The sequence below is a fragment of the Cebidichthys violaceus genome, unplaced genomic scaffold (genome assembly GCF_023349555.1).
Source record: "Cebidichthys violaceus isolate CVI_PGR_0920_01 unplaced genomic scaffold, fCebVio1.0.p SCAF_19, whole genome shotgun sequence".
NCBI classification, from domain to species: Eukaryota; Metazoa; Chordata; class Actinopteri; order Perciformes; family Stichaeidae; genus Cebidichthys; species Cebidichthys violaceus.
The window spans coordinates 13,215-37,345 of NW_027176361.1; the positions used below are offsets into that span (position 1 = coordinate 13,215).

Consider the following 24,131-nt stretch of genomic DNA (forward strand, 5'->3'; position numbering starts at 1 on the left):
GTCTTTGAACCGATTTCGTATCTGGGCATTACACGGTCTAGGTAAAGTTGTAAAAGCGCTGCAGGCTCAAGCACTTTTTTGTAGAGGTTGTATCCCAGAGGCACGAAACGGAATTTAGATTACCAGGGATACGAAACTCTGGGCAGGATGAAGTTCTGTGCTTATCCCAGGGGGGTGCTTAAGTGTGGGGGCCCGGGACCGCCTGGAGACGTGGTTAGAGGGGTAGCTGCCGGAGGTGTCTCTGCGGACTTTTGGTGAGGGATGGCTGAGTGGGGGGTGGATTCTGCGAAGGTGCTTTGTCCAGGGGGTGTTGTGGAAGTGCTGTACACACGTGATGTGACTTTTTTCTGGATATGCATGAGTGTATGAGTGGGGTGCTGTGGAAAAGATTTTTACCACAAGGAGATTTTGAGCATCTGAGCCGTTTTCAAGTGCTTTTCCACAGGCCTCTGTGGGTCCAATCTTGGGACCACCTCCAAGGGTGTCAAGAGGACTTCCAGGACGATATTTACAGATGATTTCGGGGTCTGCAAGTGGTCTGGTCGGCCAGAAATGTATCTTTGAAAGTGGCGGATCTTTTACCGCAATGCAATTTCAAGCCAAAAAAAACAGTGTGTTTCTAAGCAAATTTGAAAAAGCGCTGAAGGCTCCAGCTCTTATTTTAGAGTTGGTATTCCAGGGGCACGAAACTCGAAAAAACTATGGAGTATTTGAACACGTTCTAAGCAAAGTTCGAAAAGCGCTAAAGCCTTCAACGCTTTTCGAACTTTGCCTATCCCGTTGTGACCCATTTTGGTAGGGGGTAACCAAGCCATCTTGTACTTAATTTGAAAAGCCAGGTTTTCAAAAAATTGTCTATCATGAAAAGTTAAGGACACGTTTGGGAGAAGACATCCGACCAAGTGCAGAGCTCACTGGACTTGCCAGGCAGCACACCCCGTTCTGTGCCTGGTTCTCTGACTTGAGTTTTTTAGAAAATTGTCAGAGTATTGGGATGTATTGACAGATTACAGAGTATTGGAATGGATTGACAAATTGCCCGAGCCCAAAATGCCCATGCCCACAAAGGAGGCACATTACGCGGATACAGCACCTCCGGACAACCGCCCTGGGCATATTACGGCCAACTGCTAGGGCACACACATAGCAACTGTGTTACAACGAGGGCCATGGGCCCATTACTTCTCATGAAAAAGCTGGGAAATAAACCCCGAATTCCCTAGCCCATCTGTGGAGATTAATAATAACCAAAACAAACAGACACATTTTGAAAAACAACAACATCAGTCATCCTATAATTATTTTTATTTGATGGAAGCATTTTTCAAAACAAAAAACACAGATATGATGGTTTAAAGTCAACTTCCACAGAACTGGCACCAAAGTCTGGCATCACTGCAAAATCACAATGCTGTCACAATGACGTAATGACCCGTCCTTCTTTTATTGGTTCTTTGTACACAAACAGGAAGCAAAATGTCCATTCAGCACTTCGTTCACATTCCACGAAGTTGGGCTGAAAATGTATCACCAGGTGATAAAATCCTGTAAAGACAATTCTAGTCCTTGAGGTAGTGTGTGTGTGTGTGTGTGTGTGTGTGTGTGTGTGTGTGTGTGTGTTTTAATGTATACATTTCTGTATATGTGTATCCGTGTGTTAATTCATGTATAATAAATATGTGTGTATCTGTGGTCGTACGTTGGCATCATTTCTTCATCTTCTTTTGTCGGTCCAGAAACTTTTGTCTTCTTTCAACTGGAATCTCATCCAGATTGATCCCATGATTACTGGCCCTGAGAGTGAGACAGGTGAGAGAGAGAGAGACAGGTAACTGTTTACTTACACAGATGAAGTGTTTGTGTGTGTGTGTGTGTGTGTGTGTGTGTGTGTGTGTGTGTGTGTGTGTGTGTGTGTGTGTGTGTGTGTGTGTGTGTGTGTGTGTGTGTGTGTGTGTGTGTGTGTGTTCTTACCCTCCGGTAAGGTCTGGAGGAACAGGAAGAGGTTTATCAAAACCCTCTCGACCCATCAACCAGTATGTGTCCACTGTGCCCTTCACCTACAAAACAAACATTTAGTTTAATCACATTTTAGTGTTCCAACATATTAACACCACCTAACCCAAAATATTAACACCACCTAACCCAAAATATTAACACCACCTAACCCAGGACACTTGATCAGTTGAGAAGCTGAACGTCTGATTTTGTGTCCTTGTTGTCCATCCACAGCTGAAAGCTATATCCTAAATAGAGGAATGTCAATATGGTCAAACCCTCCAGAGAGAGAAGCTGTTCACTCATTTTAAATACCAAGCCCCTAGAAAAGAATCTTGGCTTCTACACCCTGTTTTTATTCAGAATCTCACATCAGCTCCATTACTGCCATGGTCTTCTTTGTGGTCGGACTCAGAATGCTAGAAAATAAGCTACAGATTTCACATGTACTACACTGATCACGAGCAGAAGTCACTTCATTGGTTTCCTGTCAGGTTAAGAATAGATTTCAGCATCTTTTTATTGGTGTTAAAATCACTCAATGTCCCTCTAGATCACTCAGGGCCTCTGGCTTCAGTTGTTCTCTGAGGACTAAGACCTAACAGACGGCAGCTTTTACTTTCTAAGGTCCCTGCATCTGGAATGCCAGAAGAGCTGAGGGCGTCACAATCTGTAATCTTAAGAAATGTCAACCTTTTTCCATTGTTATGGACGTTGTATTTTCATGGTATCGTTGTATTTTCATTGTGTCGTTGTATTTTCATTGTATCGTTGTTTTTTCATTGTATTGTTGTATTTTCATTGTATTGTTGTTTTTTCATTGTATCGTTGTTTTTTATTGTATCGTATTTTCAATGTATCGTTGTATTTTCATTGTATCGTTGTTTTTTCATTGTATCGTTGCATTTTGTATATTTTTGATGTATTAAGCATCTCAAAATGTAATTTTGCATTGTGTGCTATATAGATAAAATGTAAGTTTAAGCTCTAGTTTGGACTATCAAATAATTTCATGCTCAGTTTCAGGACATTAATCATCTGAGTCATAAACTTCAGAATTACAAATTTACAATTAAAGGTTTTTATAGACAGCGAAGACATTGAAAAGGACAAGTAAATAATACCTAACGTTTACAGTTTTGTACAAGTATGAATGTAATAAAAGGTAACATCTGTGAAACACCTGAGCAGGTGAGTGTACCTGAGCCTTTCTGGTGTCTATGTGGTACCCTACTTTGAGACTGGTCAGGACCTTCACTGTACTCAGACTGATGTGGATCCTGTAGGCTGGAGACCACAAACACAACATGGTTACACAATAGTAGTTATCGAAGCTCAGATGTGAACACTTTCATTGATGTTATTGTTTTTTTCTACATACGCAGTCCGCTGGCTTCCATGTGTGACGCCGTGGTCACCGTGTCTCCAAACAGACAATACCTGGGCATCGTGTGACCGACCACACCTGCTACCAATGCACCTGAAGACACACGAGAGAGAGACGCGTCATTTCTTTTGTCTTCAGCTTTGAGAGACGGAAGCTTTTCATTCACCGTGGCAACAAGCACAAACTCTGAGGTTAGTCTAAGAGGTGGACAGAAGGTTCAGATGCTCTGTGTGTGTGTGTGTGTGTGTGTGTGTGTGTGTGTCTATCTGTGTGTGTGTGTGTGTGTGTGTGTGTGTGTGTGTGTGTGTCTATCTGTGTGTGTGTGTGTGTGTGTGTGTGTGTGTGTCTATCTGTGTGTGTGTGTGTGTGTGTGTGTGTGTGTGTGTGTGTGTGTGTGTGTGTGTGTGTGCGTGTGTGTGTGTGTGTGTGTGTGTGTGTGTGTGTGTGTGTGTCTGTGTCTGTGTGTGTGTGTACCTGAGTGAAGTCCGATGCGTATCTTCACTTTGATCTCAGGCATGTGTTTGATCTTAAAAGCTCCTATCGAGTGCAGGATGTCCAGAGACATGTTGGCCACTTCACCTGCGTGTCGATTCCCATTTCTGTTGGGAACACCTGAAGCCACCATGTAGGCGTCTCCGATAGTTTCTACCTGCAGACACAAAACACAGCAGTTTATTTATACGACATTTAACATATTTCTATGTTAACTGATGTACTGATGTGTCACCTTTGACTCACAGTCTTTTTAACACTTAAACTCTGCAGTGACTTTTAATAAAACTCTAAAAAGATGAGTTTATTCATTTAAGCGGCTGCATGTGTTCCTACCTTGTAGACATCATGAGTAGCAATGATGGCATCAAACATGGTGTAGAGGTCATTGAGAAGGTCGACCACCTGCACACACACACACACACACACACACACAGTGTTAGCTCTAATGATGCTAACAGAGATAATCAGCAGGTGTTTGAACAGTTTGTACCTCAATGGGTTCACTGAGAGCTGAGATGGTTGTAAATCCAACAATGTCACTAAAGTAAAGAGTGCAGTCTGAATAATGTTCAGGTTGGACCTGCTTCCCTTTCTTCAGAGCCTGAGCCACGGACCTGAAACACACACAATTATTAACGAAGCCTTCACAATAGAAAGCGTAGTCGGCCTATCAGCTCTCAGGGATACAAGTAGCAGCGTCTCTGGTATATATAATAACTACCAATGATAGGAGAGGTACAGACCTCAGAAAGGGTGTTGAGGAACCTCAACCTCATCACACTGTCAGCAGGTGACTGTGTAATGTATGTGGTTGTTGCTTGGACCAACATGAGGGGGTCTGTTATATTATAATATATGCCCTGAGACCCTGACAGTCCCAGAGTCAGACCAGGTCCAGGGAGCCTTTTGTTGTATTAAATAAACCAGCTGGTCTGATGATATTCTCCCTATAGGTGTGCTCTTTTTAACCGATACTTGCTTCCATGAAGTCAAAGTGTTTCCATTAATCTGGACATCAGACATCATGAGATCCTGTGGAAGTGGAAGGGGAGTTTAGACTTCATATAGATATAGATTCACCAGTGTGGCGCCCCCCTGTGGAGGCTTTTATCTTTCTCTGTTGTCTTCGTCCGGTTGAATATCTATGTCTATTACAGACCTTAATATCCTGTCATGTCGTCATGGTTACACTGGTTACAGAGGAGCTCAGTGAATGTTTCACCTCCTCATGTGATGTTGTTACAGATGGAGAATTATGGGTAATGTAGTGACTTTATTATTTCAGTTTTACATGAGATGCGTCTTACTTGGGCAGCAGCTGTCCGATCAGCTTGTCTGTCTTGTTTCTCTCGACCTCCAGTTCGTCTGTTCGTTCTCTTATCAGATCCTCCAGGTTCGAACTGTATTGCTCCAACATCCGCAACATTGAGTCAATGATGTTTGCCCTCTTCCCTCTGTTAATGCCCCGAAACTGCAAACATAATACAGCTGTTCTCAGAAACAATCTGAGTAAAACATGTATGAAGTGCTCAGACTTTAAAACCGAATGAACAGAAGTCAAACATACGGTGACAGTTCCACACATGAGCCAGCAGGTGGCAGTGGTGAGCTCACCAGTTTGAAGATGTCGTCGAAGCTCGGCCTCTTACTCGGATCTTCAGTCCAACATTCGTTCATCAGACCGAGACACTCGGCAGGAGCTTCATCCACCGAAACAAGTGGTCTGCAGAGAGGAGGAGGGTTCTTCAGACGGTCCACTATCTCTGAGAGACAGACAGGTACACAGACAGGTGGTCAGATAGATGGACAGGTGGTCTGCAGAGAGGAGGACGGTTCTTCAGACAGTCCACTATCTCTGAGAAACAGACAGGTACACAGACAGACAGACAGACAGGTGGTCTACAGAGAGGAGGAGGGTGCTTCAGACGGTCCACTATCTCTGAGAGACAGACAGGTACACAGAGATGTGGTCAGACACATGTCCTTTCTCACCATGGGCGGGCATGTCCATCATGGCGTATGGGAGTGTTCGTGAGATCACTTCCTGTATGATGATGGAGAAACTAAAGACATCTCCAGAAAATGAACCTCCTCGCACCGGCTTCCTCAAGAGCTCTGGAGCAGTCCACAGCAGCTCTGAGAGACAGATTATTATTTATCAAGCAGCATTACATTACATTACATTACGGTCATTTAGTAGACGCTTTTATCAAAAGCGACTTACAATTCAGTATCTATTTATACATGTATAAATTTATATGTAGACGCAGCTACGGGAGCAACTTTTGGGGTTAAGTGTCTTGCTCAAGGACACAATAACATGAGACTAGTGGAGCAGGAGCCGGGGATCGAACCACCAACCCTCTGATTGAAAGGCGGCCCTGCTCTCCACTCAACCACGGTCACCCCCATTAACATTGAATAGTTTCGGTTTGGCATTTCAGACAAACTGAGATTAAAACGAGGGTTACGGATGTAACTACGGTTCTATGAATCCTGGATGACCGTCAGAAGCAGCGCTTAACACTGGATATGTTCCGTCTCGCAGGTCAACTTTTAATATCAACAAAGTCACGTGTGACCTCGGATGACCCCAGCCGGGTATAAGTTCCGGTGTCATCGCGAGTTCATGAGATTCCGAGGATTCAAAGAACAGTAGTTATATCCATAACCCTCATTTTATTTTATAAGCAGAGGAACTTGGCTAAAGAACCACACGGGGGGTGGCAACGTTTACTCTTTTGTTTTTTTTCCTGTTTATGAGCCACTTCTTTGACTTTACCTAACGGCTGGCTAGCTGCTAGTATCTGGTGAATGTGCTCGGTGTTTTGACCTGAACACCAGTCAGACAACAGCCTCCACCTGTTCTCATACTGCAGACAGGTAAGACGGTGCTCTGGCATTCAGAATAGTCATTCTGATTGGTTCTATGCAGCCACTCAGCAGCGGGTCGGGCCCTCCAGCGGTCAGACCCACAGTTGAAAGCGGCTGGAATCGGGATGCCAAATCCGACCCCCTAGCTAAGATGGGAGGTCCCTCCTGTCGGAGAGGCGCCAGGGTGTCCTGCAGTAGAGTCTGTGCAACAGGGAGAACCAAGTCCTGGCTGTAATGGGGCCACCAGTAGAAGTCTGTGGCCCTGTTGAAGCACTCTGAGAAGCGTTGGTAAGATCGGAGAAAACCTGACCCAGAGGACTAGTCTTTCTGTCAAGGATAACCAGTGATGGCAGTGGGTCGACATCTCCGAGGGATCCACCTCTGCCCTGCCAGAGAGACCCAAGATGGTGTGCACCACTTTTGGATGAAGCCGCCACTCCTCCGCTGGAGGCTTGTGACGGGAGAGGAAATCTGCAACCTGGTTCCGTTCTCCTGGTAGATACATTGCCCGTAGGCTGGTCAGCTGAGAGGCCGCCCAAGTCACAAAAGCATGGGAAACCTGTAGCAACTTTGCAGATCTGGTCTGGGGCTCGATAGCCTGAATGGCGAAACACGCCGTCCCCTAAGAGAGACACCTTGTCGCAGCGTTTGGAGGGCGAGAGATCGGCAACTTCGATCGGTGGTCACAAGGCTACAAGCTCCAACTAATTTAGCTTAAGCAAATGCTACCATGGTAGTTAGCCTGCGTAAGCGAGAAGATGAAACAGGACTGATCTCAGGGATGACACAGGAACTTATACCCAGCAAGGGTCATCCGAGGTCACAAGTGACTTTATTGATATAAATACTCGACCTACGCATGCGCGAGACGGAAGATATTCAGTATAAAGCACTGCCTCTGGCGGTCAGTAAGGAAGAAATACAACACTTTCATCTGGAAACAAATCTTCAGCTTCATGTTTCAGTTTTCAAAACAATGATGAGAGAGAACTCTCTTTAAACTTTTTACCTTGTGGGTCCACAGGAAGGGTGATGTTTTGAGAGTGAAGGATCATGGTAAGTCCGTAGTCTGTGATTTTCAGAACGAAACGTCCATCGACTAAACAGTTTGTGGACTTTAGACGACCGTGACTCAAACCTCGTAGATGAAGGTACTTCATCCCCTGAAACAGAAAGCGGTGTTATCATTAAAGTGGCCAAAGACATTCTTAGTCGACTAACACATGCAATTTAGTCAACTAAATGATTTCATCAACAGATCTGTACAACTGAGATTCTCCACAAAGAATCACACAAAACTACCCCTTTAATTATTGTGTTTACCAGAGATTTGTCCATAAATGTCTACACAACAAAAGAAATGTTAGTCAACTCATCAAATTTATACTGAATTATAAAACTTCAAGCCAAACTAAAGCAACCAATAGCTTAACTCCAAGCACCCTTAAGGACATACAAACCTGGATGACCTGCAACTTCATGATGTTAAACTCTAACCCCTAAACTGAAGTTATTCTACATAAATCAATTATCTAATGATTATATAGTTTGACCAGGATATGTCCTTGAACTCCAAAATAAAACACATTTCAAGGACTACCTTTTTTCATCTACATAACATTTAAAAAATCAGGCACATCCTGTCTCAAAGTGAAGCAGAAAAATTAGTTCATGCATTTGTTACTTTTAGACTAGATTACTGCAATTCCTTATTATCAGGCTGTTCTAATACGTCTCTTAAATCTCTCAAGTTGATCTCTCACGTGTACTAACAAAAACTAAGCAAAGAAATCATATCACAAGTAGTAGTAGTAGTAGCAGTAGTAGTATAAGCAGTACCAGTACCAGCAGTAACAGGGGCATTAGCAGCAACAGTAGCAGTTACAGTGGTACTATAGTAGTGGAACTAACCAAGCAGCACCTTGATGAGGTCCAGCATTAGCAGTAGCAGTAACAGTAGCAGTAGCAGTAACAGTAGCAGTAACAGTAGCAGTAGCAGTAACAGTAGCAGTAACAGTAGCAGTAGCAGTAACAGTAGCAGTAGCAGTAACAGTAGCAGCAACAGTAGCAGCAACAGTAACAGTAGCAGCAACAATAACAGTAGCAGCAACAGTAACAGTAGCAGCAACAATAACAGTAGCAGCAACAGTAACAGTAGCAGCAACAATAACAGTAGCAGCAACAGTAACAGTAGCAGCAACAGTAACAGTAGCAGTAGCAGTAGCAGTAACAGTAGCAGCAACAGTAACAGTAGCAGCAACAGTAACAGTAGCAGTAGCAATAGCAGCAACAGTAACAGTAGCAGTAACAGTAGCAGTAGCAGTAGCAGCAACAGTAGCAGTAGCAGCAACAGTAACAGTAGCAGCAACAGTAACAGTAGCAGTAGCAGTAACAGTAGCAGCAACAGTAGCAGCAACAGTAACAGTAGCAGTAACAGTGGTACTACAGTAGTGGAACTATCCAAGCAGCACCTTGATGAGGTCCATTAGCAGGGAGGACTTGAACATCCAGTCCAGCCTCATTTCGCTGTCGGCCAGCAGGTCGGCCAGACTCCCTCGAGGACAGTGTTCAACCACCAGAGCAAAGATTCCCAAGTCCACAAACAAACCCACGTAGAGGTTCATATTCTCATGTCGCATCTCCCTCAACTGGAGAAAAATATAACTTTAAAATACATTCAATTATTGTTGAATATCATTATTCAGGTTTTCATGTGACATCTCCCCTAAAATGAAGATCAGACTAAAATACAGTGTTATAGTATTAATACATAATAATAATAATAATAATAATAATATGTCTTCACTATGTATGAACAGTGTATCTATTGTGTACTGTTCATCGTACCTGGCTGAACAGACTTTGGGTGTTTTGATTTACAGCTGTTATCGACTTTTCAACGGGAATCTTCTTCAGCCAAACCCAGTCGCCCTGGTAAAAATATAACCAATCAGAGCTCTGAGTCAGTAAGTCAGACAAACAGACAAGTAGAGGTACATGTAGAGGTCAACAGACAGACAGACAGACAGAAAGACAGAAAGATACAGGTAAACAGACAGGTAGAGGTCAACAGACAGGGAGACAGACAGATAGAGGTAAATAGACAGGTAAACAGACAGGTAGAGGTACAGGTACATAAAGAGGTACAGGTACAGCTTGACAGACAGGTGGAGGTACAGGTACAAAACAGGTAGAGGTACAAGTAAACAGACAGGTAGAGGTACAGGTACATAAACAGGTAGATGTACAGGTGTACCTCCAGTATTCCTATGTTGGAGCTCTCAGGTGTTGTCAGGATGTAACTTCGAGCAATCGACCGCAACGGCGTTTTAACTTCCAGTAGACTCCTCATGATAGATTCGTCATTCAGTTTCTACAAAAACATCAATATTGTAGACGACAACTCAATCAACACTGTAGACCAGTGATTCTTAACCATGGGGCCGCGGCCCACAATTGGGCCGCGACCGCCACCTAGAGGGCCGCAGAAAACCTTCAGTTTTGCACCTGTGGGCCACGAGGGCCGCGGGACCGCATAGGTTATCAATTGAAGACACCAGAGATATTACTGTTATCCATGAGACGCTCAGTTACAATATAGCTTCCCACCACTTGGTGGCGGTAATGCATCAGTCAGTTGTTTAACAAGCTCCAATAAGCAGAAGAAGACACTCAGCTAGCTGTTAACCTGTCGCGAAAGTTATGGAGAAGTATTTAAAATAGTGCTGGGCAAGTTAACGCGTTATTATCGCATTCATTAAGTAACGCCAACAATTATTTTATCGTGCATTAACGCAGTTTTTTATTATTATTAAGCGGACATTTTTAACACAAGACCCAGGCAGCGAGCGGTGAACAGCTGTTTGTGTGTGTGTGTGTGTGTGTGTGTGTGTTTGTGTGGCGTCTCTTCCTGCCGCCCCCCTCCCCCGCCCCCCCCCGGTAACACGTCTCATTACAGGATCAAACGTGACAATATCAAAATACATATTGTCGTGTTTTTAAATAAACATATCAGCACGTGAGAACAAACTGCTCTTAACTCTTTATTAGCATAACTTCACGCACGTGACTGCCTACAGACTCCCTCCACATTCCATGCTTCACCTACACTCCCCTGGGTCCTAAGTCCCTCCAGGTACAGCTTCTTATCACCCTCTATGTACCAACGTACATTTATAACTAATACCACACATATTACACGGTACTCAGCGTTGCATATGTGTCTGACCAAAAAAAGCAAAAAATAAATGATTCATTTAAATTATTTTTTTAGATTTTTTAAAGTTGTTTTGTTTGGAACATGTATAATAAGCATATAATTTAGTTATCCTACTGAGAATTTAACAAACATAAAAACATGACAGATAGGTTTGCAGTTTTCCAGGTGTATATTTCAAATTGCATCTATTACACACATGAAAGTAAAGTAGTGAACACCGGCTGAATATCTATTATCAGAATCATTAATTGTATTTTAACTGCTAATGTGTAAAGAATACTGCTGTTAAAAATAACATGATTTGTTTAAAGTGTGCAAACCAAATGTTATTGTACTTTTGTTCATATAGCAATACTTTTAAAATAAAATACACTACTTTTGAATTAATTATTGAACATTACGCATAACAATGCGATTAATCGCAAAAAAACATGCGATTACAAATTGTAATCGTTGCCCAGCACTAATTTAAAACAAAAAATGAAGATGAAAGTGGTGCCAAACCACTTTCGTTGAATGTATTTTATTACCACATATTATTTAATTTAGTAAAACCTAATTATTATTTATTTTTGTGTTAATAAGCCTGACTTCAGCCTTTACATTTGTTCTTGTATTACCTAGATTTGTTCCATGAATTGTTAGCCTGTTGGGCGTCTTGTATTTGTATGCAGGTTTACATACACATGATAAATAAATGTGATGATCACATTGTATCATGTCATTTACTGTATTTTACAAGGTTTTTGCTTGTTAAACTGTAAGTGAATTTGATTTAGTTATTAAATACAAATCAAACAAAGAGTGAGATCAATTAGTTAAACCAATACAGTGTTAATATTTGAATGGGCCCTAACCCTAACTCAATCAACACTGTAGACGACAACTCAATCAACACTGTAGACGACAACTCAATCAACACTGTAGACGACAACTCACTCAACACTGTAGACAACTTAATCAACACTGTAGACGACAACTCACTTAACACTGTAGACGACAACTCAATCAACACTGTAGACGACAACTCACTCAACACTGTAGACAACTCAATCAACACTGTAGACGACAACTCACTCAACACTGTAGACGACAACTCAATCAACACTGTAGACGACAACTCAATCAGCACTGTAGACGACAACTCAATCAACATTTTAGACGACAGCTCAATCAAACATTGTAGACGACAACTCAATCAACAGCGTTGTCAATGACTAAACTACAACTCCAACAACAACTAAATCACAAATAACATCTCAAATACAGCAACAACAAAAATGTGTGTAACCAGAAAGTACTAGAACCAGTAGCATTCTTTAGGTTAAATACTTGTACTCCAGTGTAAAAAGTACTAGTATCAGTAGCAGTATAAAAAGTACCTCCATGGTACTTTAGAGAAGTAAACTGTTTCTTACCTTCCTGCTGACTAGAGTATCGATGAAGACGATGTCATCCAGAGTCAGGAGGATTTTGGCGATGTTCGCTGTTTTCTTGTACTTCCTGTACACACGTCATTATCAGTAGCAGCAGTATTATCATCATCATCATCATCGTCATTGTTATCATTATCAGCCCTGATCAGGTTTAAACTTAAAAGATCATTTTAATCATCTATGATGGTCGAGTACAGACTGACTGTGTGTGTGTGTGTGTGTGTGTGTGTCTGTGTGTGTGTGTGTGTGTGTGTGTGTGTTTACCTGATCAAGTAGATTAAAGCTCCAGTCATACCGCAGATTAACAAGAAGATAAAGAACATTTTCACGGAGTCTAAACCTGAAGAGAAACACAGAAAATTAAGTTTCACGTCCTACTGATCAACAAAACTAAACTACATAGTGAAGAAGCTCAGACTTTCAGTCTTTTAGCTTTCCCAGCAGCACATGAACACACCATCACAGACACAGCTGATAAGAGTACATGTTATACAAACTTCCAACGCTCCCTGTAGGCCAGTGAACACACCCCCACTGCAGGCCTTGTCTGGATTGAATCTAGGATAGACAAACTTCCCACCCTCCCTGTAGGCCAGTAAACACACCCCCACTGCAGGCCTCGTCTGGACTGAACCAACAGAAGCTGGCGGTGGGGGGTTTTCCTCCGGGGAAGGTAAAGGAGCGACTCAGCGGTCTCAGACCTCCGACCGTTCCATCTGTGTGTGTCGGAGCGAGCGAGTGTGTCGGCACGAGTCGGTCGCCATCGCTGTCCAACACCACGTACCCGGCCACTAGGCCACGCCCCTCTCTACCTCCAGACAACACCTGAGGAAGAAAAAGAAGAGAGGAAGTGATGACATCCTCCTCCTCCTCATTGTCATCATCACTGGTTTATCATGTGACTGATGATGTAACTTAAATAAAACCAAATAAAAACAGGAGGAGAGGATCTCTGGAGGAACTTCATATATTTCAGAGACCAAACGGATAATAAATTTGACACAATTGCACCAAATTTAGCCATAATAGTATAAGAAGAAAAATTCTCACATCTCCTCAATGATCAGAATCAGAATCATGTTTTTGCCTAAGTATGTTGCACATACAAGGACTTTGACGAGATGATACACCAAGCTGCACTATTTGATAAGTGGAACCAAATACACAAAGGATGTAAAGCAAAGGACCACAAATAAAAGTTAAATAAGGATTTGGAACTCTCAGACTTTCTGATTCCTTGTCTCTCTGTACGCTGCTGCACTTATTATAATAATAATAATTAAAATAAATCTAGAGGTACTTTGGAGCATTTCTGCAGATTGAGTCCATCTCTATAAATCAGAAGAAAATGTTGCCAAAGCCGTCTTGTGACACAGATATCTAAAACGTTTAACAACAGTAAATTACAGAAAGATGAAGAGTCTTTAACAGAGTTGCTGGCAGTCGGTCTGTACGGTGCAAAAAGTGACACAAAGCACCTACAATACAGCTTTGAGACGTGAGTGAGACAGAACCATCGACAGCACATCACTATTCAACTGAACTGTAGTTTATGTGCACAGTGAGATGTGACTCATGACCACACGGTCATAGTTTACAAAAATCCATTCATACTCCAGATAACGCAGACCTAGACCCGTTCATAGGGGTTAGGGTTTGTCAGTGTTGGTTAGGAGTTAGGAGTTAGGGGTTAGGGTTTGTCAGTGTTGGTGGAGACATCGCAGTAGCTCGTACACTTTACTGATGAAACATCATCATCAGGAACGTTTTGTCTCCTCTTCTGTTCTTTCTCTCTTCAACATCATTAAAAGAGACAAATCATTTCAAACTTATATTTGAGGTTTCTCCTCAAACATTTTTGTCATTTGTCTGTCTGAATATAACTGTATTCACCTTTTTTTCAAACACTCAATTTTAGTGCATTTCAATGGAATTGTGTTGCTAAGCAACAGCTTGGTTCCATGTTTACATCGTGTCTGCTGATGTCATTCACATACACAAATAACAATAGTAATGATTATTTTGGTCTCTATATTAGAAGTTGCAACATCACAAGCAGCTCGTTTGAAGAAAGTTTCTAAATATTTCTCTTGATACTTTCACAGTATTTATATCGCACCTGGACCTACTTTTTAATAAGAAATACATAAAACTTCACTTTTTAAATACAGACTTTTAACTGAATGAAACTGCCACAGGTTAGGGTTCAGGTTCAGCTCTTGTCTGGGTCCAGACCTTTGACTCCGCCCACTCAACAAGGTTGAGTCGTCTGGCATCATGACATGAAACAGCGTTTTTTTCATTAAAAAGTAATCAGCAAATAATCAAGCAATTTTCCAATAAGCACCAGAAGGGACAGGCAGGAGTCTCAACAACAACAATAGAGTCACTAATGAAGCTATCGAGGCTGTTCTGAATTAATTAAAAGTACCAAAACAAAGCTTTGCTATGAAGTCTGAAACATTTGTTATTCTCCTCCCCTCTCGACACTTTATTTCACTTCGTTATTCTTTTATTATCTTCTTTAAGTTTCAGGTCACCTACATTCAGTGAATAAGTGTCAAAACAAATATTATTTGTTTTGACACTTATTTTTATTATTGTTTCTGACCTGATTGAAGCCCTGGAAATCAAAGCCTCCATCTGATTGGACGATCTGATTGCCCGTCACCCAGTGCCCGCCCCCTGCCTGACGACGTTCCTCCACCGCCTTAGCAACGAAGTACACCATGTTAAAGATGGTCCCGAAGACCGGAGACACCTGCAGACAGAATACAGTACATCAAAGGGTTTACTTACTGTCATTGTATTATTCTGTTTATTGTTGTATTGATGTTGTTGTGTAGTAGTAGTTTTGTAGTAGTAGTTAGTGTGTAGTATTAGTTAGTCTGTAGTAGTTATTGTAGTAGTAGTTAGTGTTTTGTAGTAGTTAGTGTGTAGTATTAGTTAGTGTGTAGTAGTTAGTGCAGTAGTAGTTAGTGTTTAGTAGTAGTTAGTGTGTAGTAGTTAGTGCAGTAGTAGTTAGTGTTTAGTAGTAGTTAGTGTGTAGTATTAGTTAGTCTGTAGTAGTTATTGTAGTAGTAGTTAGTGTTTTGTAGTAGTTAGTGTGTAGTATTAGTTAGTGTGTAGTAGTTAGTGCAGTAGTAGTTAGTATTTAGTAGTAGTTAGTGTGTAGTAGTTAGTGCAGTAGTAGTTAGTGTTTAGTAGTAGTTAGTGTTTAGTAGTAGTTTGTGTGTAGTATTAGTTAGTCTGTAGTAGTTATTGTAGTAGTAGTTAGTGTAGTAGTAGTTAGTGTTTAGTAGTAGTTAGTGTGTAGTATTAGTTAGTCTGTAGTAGTTATTGTAGTAGTTAGTGTTAGTGCTAGTGTTAGTGTTTTGTAGTCGTTAGTGTGTAGTATTAGTTAGTGTGTAGTAGTTAGTGCAGTAGTAGTTAGTGTTTAGTAGCAATTACTGTGTAGTAGTTAGTGCAGTAGTAGTTAGTGTTTAGTAGTAGTTAGTGTGTAGTATTAGTTAGTCTGTAGTAGTTATTGTAATAGTAGTAGTTAGTGTAGTAGTAGTTAGTGTTTAGTAGTAGTTAGTGTGTAGTATTAGTTAGTCTGTAGTAGATATTGTAGTAGTAGTTAGTGTAGTAGTAGTTAGTGTGTAGTAGTAGTTAGTGTTAGTAGTAGTAAGTGTGTAGTAGTAGTAAGTGTGTAGTAGCTAATGTGTATTATTAGTTAGTGTGTAGTAGGTAGTGTGCAGTATTAGTTAGCCTGTAGTAGTTAGTATAGTAGTAGTTAGTGTTTAGTAGTATTTAGTATGTAGTAGTAGAAGTTAATGTGTAGTAGTAGTTAGTGTGTAGTAGTAAGTGTGTAGTAGTTAGTGTGTAGTAGTAAGTGTGTAGTAGTTAGTGTGTAGTAGTTAGTGTGTAGTATTAGTTAGTCTGTAGTAGTTAGTATAGTAGTAGTTAGTGTTTAGTATTTAGTATGTAGTAGTAGTTAATGTGAAGTAGTAGTAGTAGTATGTGTGTAGTAATAGTAAGTGTGTAGTATTAGTGAGTGTGTAGTAGTTAGTGTGTATTATTAGTTAGTCTGTAGTAGTTATTGTAGTAGTAGTTACTGTGTAGTCGTTAGTGTGTAGTATTAGCTGGTCTGTAGTAGTTAGTGTAGTAGTAGTAAGTGTGTAGTAGTTAGTGTGTAGTATTAGTTAGTCTGTAGTAGTTAGTGTAGTAGTAGTTAGTGTGTAGTAGTAGATAGTGTGTAGTAGTTAGTGTGTAGTATTAGTTAGTCTGTAGTCGTTATTGTAGTAGTAGTTAGTGTTTAGTAGTAGTTAGTGTGTGGTAGTATTCTTTGTGTACTTACCTCAGTAGCAGTCACAGCAGAGCGGATCTCTCGGTTGATTTGAGCCTGACGGAAAGCTTCGTAGAAACTCTGGTCTGACGCCATGGTAACAGTCAGAACGGAGCTGTAGGCGTGACGAAGCTGCGTGCTATTGGTCAGCTGAGGGAACGCTGTGTCCTGATTGGACAGAGGAGAAAACCAGGAAACAAAAACTAAATTCAGCTTCAAATGAAGTTTATTCAGAAAGAGAACTCACTGTTTGAAAATTAATCAAAATATACTCATATTCTTTCCAGACCCAGGGTCTGACTAATAAGAGGAAAACAATCAATCAGCTAGTAATGAAATGTTTAGTAACGACCAAACTGAATAAATACCACATATAAAAAACTAACTGCATTGCTGGCTCAACCTTGTTGCTCAATCTATATATAGATATATAGATATCTATATATAGATATATATATATATATAGATATATATATATATACACATATATATACACATATATATATATATATATATATATATATATATATATATATATATAGATATATATATATATATATATATATATAGATATATATATATATATAGATATATATATATATATAGCCAGGTGTGACATGATGATTTCAGCACATTCTAAATGTTGAATTGACAATTCAGGTTGCTTAGTCTGAACTGCTTGTTGTATAATTGTATATAACCTATAGTTACATTGCGTATAATCAGTATTGATGACGTCATTGATTGATCAGTTTGGATTTAAAGTGATTTAAAGTACCTGGTACGGCATGGCGTACAGCAGGGCGTCGTAAGGAATGAACACGTAGCCATCGGAAACCATCCCCATGTCCAGAGCAGCCAATAGGAGCTCTCTCTGATCCTCTCCACCAATCAGGACGGAGCTCATGCACATTATCACCACTGAAAGATAAAGATTAACGGTTTATAAATAATATAATGAAACTATTTGGACTCTACTGTTAAATATGTTTTTAAAAGTTTTAAACATTTAAACTCTGACCTTTGACCTTGTCGGCCTCTCTGATAGATTTGAGGGCCTCCCGGGGTCCGCCCTTGTTCTTTGTTTCCATGGTGACCACCGGACCAATAGGCAGGCCCAGGGCCCTCAGCGCCGAGGCCACTTCCTGTCCGGTGCTCTCCCATAGGTCAGATGGTGCTAATGACCAAACAGGAAGGGAAAAGACAAAGTGAGAAGCCCTGCAGTGACATAATCTCTTCATGTTAGTGACATCACCTCTGTGACATCACCTCTTCATGTTAGAATACACTCTACAGTGACATCATCTCTTCATGTTAGAATACACTACAGTGACATCATTTCATGTTAGTGACATCACCTCTTCATGTTAAAATACACCCTGTAGTGACATCACCTCTTCATGTTAGAATACAGCTGCACCCTTCAATGACATCACACACTCACCTGAGATGACGGCGACGTGAGCCCAGTGGAAGAATCTGAGCACAGTGAACAGGACTCTGCTGGGAGGAGTGACGGGGGCCAGGTTTGGCCAATCAGCATCCAGACAGCCTGGAGAGGCAAGCCCTGCCTCCCAGTGCTGAGCCAATAAGGAGGCAGCATGACAGAGGGCAGGGTTAAAGAGTCCAATGTAGGCGTGGCCATAACCCTCCATGTCCCCAAGTTCTGTCAGAGCTGTAATAAAGCAAAGAAGAAGAAGTCACAGGTGATGGTAAAACCTTTAATGAGACAACCAGGAATCAGTGGAATAAATGTGAGGGTTTCTTACTTTAATCCACATATTTTATATCACAATCTAATAATGAAATTGTATCTCATCTTTCTGCTCATGATTGAATTGATGAATTCTTCGTTGATTGGTTAGCAAACCTTTGGAGGCGGAGCAGTCCTCATCCAGCAGCTTAATGTCGTACCAGTATCCTCTGCTCAGACTGATGTCGCTCCGTAAACGGGACAACGCCAGGTTAGCCGCTGCGGTTGGCATCGCCCGGGAGAACATGGGGTCACATGACCACGGCCCTATCAGGGCCAGCTTAAAGGTCGCTGTCCAGATTTCAGGAATGCATAGCAACCACAGCCACGCCCCTAGCAACCACCTGGGAAGCTGCATCCTGGATTTTAGAAAATAAATAACAAAAAATAGTTTAATTTGTTCAGAGTGGGAAATAAAAATGATTCTGTTCAAAAAGAGTTACTTCTAGTATGAAAATGTCTCAAAGTAGTGAATGACTTTCAGAAACTCAAACTGAATATTTGTATATCAGATTAAATATGTGAGAGTTTGAGACAGTTTGAGACAGTTTGAGACAGTTTGAGACAGTTTGAGACAGTGTCAGACAGTGTCAGACAGTTTGTGACAGTGTCAGACAGTGTCAGACAGGTTGTGACAGTTTGAGACAGTTTGTGACAGTTTGAGACAGTTTGAGACAGTTTGAGACAGTGTCAGACAGTGTCAGACAGTTTGTGACAGTTTGTGACAGTGTGAGACAGTTTGTGACAGTGTCAAACAGTGTCAGACAGTTTGTGACAGTGTCAGACAGTTTGAGACAGTTTGAGACAGTTTGTCTTTCTGTCTCGTCTCAAACTGACCAATCACAGAGTGTGAACCCAGCTGACTGCTGTGACCACTGACCTCTAAATCACGATAATGCTGACTGACATTATTAGCTAATGCTAAGTGCTAAGAACACTAAGTATAGCAACATTGCTAACGCTCTTAACACAAGCCGAGAGGGAGGAAACGACATATCACCACCATTCAAAATGTTAACATCAACCTGGTGACATCACTCTTACCTGATGACATCACCCAGCAGTGTGATGTCATCTTCCAGAGTTTCAGAGTTTTAAGTCTCACCCGGTCATTAATGTAATTCATAATCTGATGGTAGATATGAAACAATTATTTTGGTCAATATTGAGATCACAATTATTTAAATGCAACAATCCGGTTCCAGATCCACAGGCTCAATCCATGCAGAGCTTTGATAGATAGAGAGTTACTTTATTAATCCCGCAAGGGGACTTTTTTTTGTGCTCATGTATTAAATATATTCCTAAACATGAATGGTGATGACATGGAAAAAAACTCAGTACGTGCGCATCAGTACAGATGATGATGTGGGTTACATTACATCATTACATTACAGTCATTTATCAGACGCTTTTATCCAAAGCGACTTACAATTCAGTATCTATCTACACACTGTAGACGCAGCTACGGGAGACATTTTGGGGTTAAGTGTCTTGCTCAAGGACACATTGACATGAGACTAGTAGAGCAGGAGCCGGGGATCGAACCGCCAACCCTCTGATTGAAAGGCGGCCCCGCTCTCCACTTAGCCACAGTCACTCCGTTACATGATGATGTCACAGTACAGTCAGGTACAGGTGGGTTACATGATGATGTCACAACACAGTATTTAGGAGTTAGGAGTTAGGGTTACCCAAGTACTCGGCTTTCTTGGAGTCCCTGGGTAGTGTTCTGGAAAGGCATCGCCAGGGACTCTATAGTTCTTATTGGGGACTTCAACGCTCATGTGGAACAATGGAGGAACCTGGAGGAGGTGATGGTGATGGGAGGAACGGCCTGACTGACCTGAACCATAGTGGTGCCTTGTTGTTGGACTGGATTCTACCATTGTTATGCCGATGACACCCAGCTGGTCTTGTCATTTCCCCCCGGTGACACCCAAGTGGAGACGCGCATCGCTGCGTGTTTGGCTGACATCTCGAAATGGATGACAACACACCACCTCAAGCTCAACCTAGACAAAACCGAGCTACTGTTCCTCCCGAGAAAGGGTTGCCCGCACTGGGACCTGTCCATCACCATTGATGATACCGTGGTGACGCCGACCCGGACTGCGAGGAACCTGGTGTGACCCTGGATGACCAACTGTCATTCTCAGCAAACATTGCATCGGTTACACGCTCCTGCAGATTCCTGCTCTACAACATCAGGAGAATTCTCCTCTTCCTGACTGACGAGACGGCGCAGGTTCTCATCCAGGCTCTTGTCATCTCCCGTCTGGACTACTGCAACTCTCTACTCGCCGGAGCCCCGGCGACGGCCATCAGACCTCTGGAGCTTGTCCAGAAAGCCGCAGCTCGTCTGGTGTTCAATCGCCCCAAGTTCTCCCACACAACTTCCTTTCTCCGTTCTCTACACTGGCTCCCTGTAAGAGCTCATCCAGTCTAAGACTCTGGTGCTAGAATACAGGGCAGTGAAAGGAACAGCTCCTTCCTATCTCCAGGCCACGGTCAAGCCTTACTCCCCCGCCCGACCACTTCTCTCTGCTGCCTCGGGGCGATCGGTCGCCCCGTCGCTCAGAGGTCCCGGCGGCCGATCGACCCGGTCACGTCTGTTTTCTGTCCTGACCCCACAGTGGTGGAATGAACTTCCCACTGACGTCAGGACAGCAGAGTCACTGCCCATCTTTTGGCGCAGGCTGAAGACTCACCTCTTCAGGAAGTGCTAAGCTGAGCCTTCCACTCAGCACTTATTGTATTCGTATTACTTTGTTGAACTTATTGTTTTTGTTTGTTTCTGTACTTTGGCTCTGAGTTATGCTCTGCTTCTTGCTCTTAGATGCTTGTTTGTAAAAGGAAATGTACTTATGACTTCTGGTGACTAGTAGTTCACTTCAATGCACTTATTGTAAGTCACTTTGGATAAAAGCGTCTGCTAAATGACTGTAATGTAATGTAATGAAGATAAAGATGTGGTGAAGATGAAGATGAAGATAGAGATGTAGTGAAGATGAAGATGTGGTGAAGATAAAGATGTGGAAAAGATGAAGATGTGGTGAAGATGAAGACACTGGAGGAGGCAGAATGTCTCCAGCTTCATTGCGCTCCTGGACACAGTCTGATAGATTCCTTGGACAGCTGTTTTAATTTTGTATCCGGTGTCTGTCCTCATCAAATAAATAAATACACAAATTAAGCTGCTCTAAAATTCTTTCTGCCGTTTGATGTTTTCCTGGATTTCTACCAATAATGGTCCTTTCAACAGCTCCACAGCCGGCCACATGTGTCGGTAGTACGACTCTCTCCTCTGCACTGATGAAATATGTGGACGCACGTTATGCTGCTGCAGATGCTGAAAAATGAGAGATCCCTCTTTCCGTACAGGTGAGCACATTCTCCCGTCAACTTTGTTTTTATAGCTCATAACTTTTGCTTTCGACTCTTTAAAGTTTTCACTCTCTTCACCAGAGTGTCCAAGACATACGACTGCAGGTCTGATGAAACGACCACAAAGTCGTACCTATGGTGTTCTGGTCTCTAGTACACGTATAAACCACCTTGTGTTTGTTATATTCAACCCATGACCACCACAGAAGTCCAACAACAAGGCACCACTTGGGTTCAGATCAGGCTCAGTTCCTCCAGGTTTCTCCAGTGCCCCCTTGAGCATTGAAATCCTCCAGTAGAAGAGACCCAACCAGAGACTTTGGGATGGCCAGGTACTTTTAAGAGTACACCTTTACCACATTATATATTACAAGATTATAAATATTCAGTAAAAAACGTGTTTTCTCTTCAGATAAAACCGTGCTCATCAGATTTCATCGTTAAATAGTTTCACGGTGAAATCAGAGCTGAGTAGCTTCAGTTGACACCTTTAATCTAATCAAATTAAACCACACACACACACACACAAACACACACACACACACACACACACACACACACACACACACACACACACACACACACACACACACACTGTAAATTCAATATGTCAGAACAAAACTGCAGCTCCTTGATTGGCTGATTAAAAACAACTTTCTCATTCTGTCACTTTGAGTCTCATCATCATATCATTAGATAAGACATTTTTAATTTCATTAGATACAACCTGACTATTTCTATCTTCAGTTTTACTAAATTAAACTTGTTTAATAGGGGGTGGGTAAAGCACCTGTAGGTATAAAACTACATCCAACATAATAACTAACAAACTAAGCTATTATGTTGAAACTACACAGCCTTCACATCACACATTTAAACATCTCAGAACATTTACATGAAACCACCTACTGACAAACTATTGCTAACACACTCAGTGTTTACCTTTCACTCAAAGATTCATCTGTCAAAACAAAAAAAATTTCAATCGATAAAGAAAAATTCCTTCAGAAGAACAAATGAACGGTGAGCTGCAGAAAGAGCTGATTTCAGGTCGAACGAGAGAGAGAGAGAGAGAGAGAGAGAGAGAGAGAGAGAGAGAGAGAGACATCACAGAGGCTTTGGCTTAATCTTGTTTAGAGTTCAGGAGGAAGTTTGGCTTCAGTTAAGTCTGTAATGAGAGGATGACTGTGTGTGTGTGTGTGTGTGTGTGTGTGTGTGTGTGTGTGTGTGTGTGTGTGTGTGTGTGTGTGTGTGTGTGTGTGTGTGAGAGAGTGAAGGTCTGACCTTCTTACCTGTTGAATCTCTCTGAGGTTGTTACCTCAAACTTAATGTTTCCTGACTGATGAAGTCATCAACCTCTCTCCCATGTCACAGGTGAGACGGTCTACCTGTGCACAGGTGAGTGTGTTCAACTTTGAGTAAAACAAATCAAACATTTTTGCATCAGTCAGTGTTCTGCAGCGTTTGAGGCATAAAACGGTAGATGTGACGTCATAACTGACAGAATCACCATCTTACCTGTTGTTGTTTACAATCGCCTCTCATGGTCAGCAACATGTTCAGCAACATGATCAGCAACACATTCAGCAACACGTTCAGCAACACGATCAGCAACACAATCAGCAACACGATCAGCAACACAATCAGCAACACGTTCAGCAATACGTTCTGCACCTCATTGCTTCACCAACAGGACAAAGAGGTGTGGGTCAACTAGAACTACAACGAGGCGCAGAACTGGGTAACTTCACCATTAGCTACCAGTTCTAAGTTGATTGCTAGCTCTATTGATCAGTTAGCTAAAGAGATAAGTTATAACCAGCAAGCATCGTTTTAATGTTAGCTACGTTAGCTTCGTAACAAAGTTGCTAAAATTACATTTGGCTGCTAAGCAGCTGAGTTCATGCCAATCAAGAGAAAAGTAAACAAACAATTTGTCGACTAAATCACATTTCATAACCTCTGAAGACACACCCAGAAGTCAGCGTTACAGAAAACAAGTGAAGCCCAAGATTCAAAACCACACCGACGTTAACCACGTCATGGACAGCAACACAGAACCACCAACCGAGAGGTTCTGCAGAGTTATAGTGTCCCAGAGTTCTGCAGTGTTTTAGGGTTCTAGTGTTACAGAGTTCTACAGTGTTTTAGGGTTCTAGTGTTTCAGAGTTCTGCAGTGTTTTAGGGTTCTGCAGTGTTTCAGAGTTCTGCAGTCTTTCAAAGTTATAGTGTCTCAGAATTCTGCAGTGTTTCAGACT

The 24,131-nt window shown here is 41.8% G+C and overlaps 1 protein-coding gene across 1 annotated transcript; it reads right to left on the reverse strand.

Moving 5' to 3' along the window:
- Positions 1–1,352: 1,352 nt before the first annotated feature.
- Positions 1,353–23,239, reverse strand: LOC137874854 (retinal guanylyl cyclase 1-like). Its single transcript, XM_068713820.1, has 24 exons — positions 23,166–23,239; positions 18,604–18,845; positions 18,178–18,408; positions 17,755–17,910; positions 17,512–17,654; positions 16,746–16,901; positions 15,018–15,167; positions 13,012–13,231; positions 12,671–12,746; positions 12,389–12,473; positions 10,008–10,124; positions 9,599–9,682; positions 9,223–9,399; positions 7,761–7,914; positions 5,870–6,013; positions 5,492–5,640; positions 5,185–5,348; positions 4,368–4,491; positions 4,211–4,279; positions 3,857–4,031; positions 3,377–3,475; positions 3,197–3,282; positions 1,972–2,057; positions 1,353–1,794 (listed from the first exon to the last, which is right to left on the reverse strand). Exons 2-24 carry the CDS (start codon positions 18,842–18,844, stop codon positions 1,707–1,709), a joined length of 3,174 nt encoding a protein of 1,057 aa, XP_068569921.1. The 5' UTR covers position 18,845; positions 23,166–23,239; the 3' UTR covers positions 1,353–1,706.
- Positions 23,240–24,131: the final 892 nt, after the last annotated feature.

Bases quoted from the DNA above. Each gene is read 5' to 3' on its own strand.
- LOC137874854 (XM_068713820.1), bottom strand. From the start codon at position 18,844: ATGCAGCTTCCCAGGTGGTTGCTAGGGGCGTGGCTGTGGTTGCTATGC. The intron at 18,409-18,603 runs GTTTGCTAACCA...GCTTTATTACAG, and splicing joins GGACTGCTCCGCCTCCAAAG to CTCTGACAGAACTTGGGGAC. The intron at 17,911-18,177 runs GTGAGTGTGTGA...TTTGGTCATTAG, and splicing joins TCACGTCGCCGTCATCTCAG to CACCATCTGACCTATGGGAG.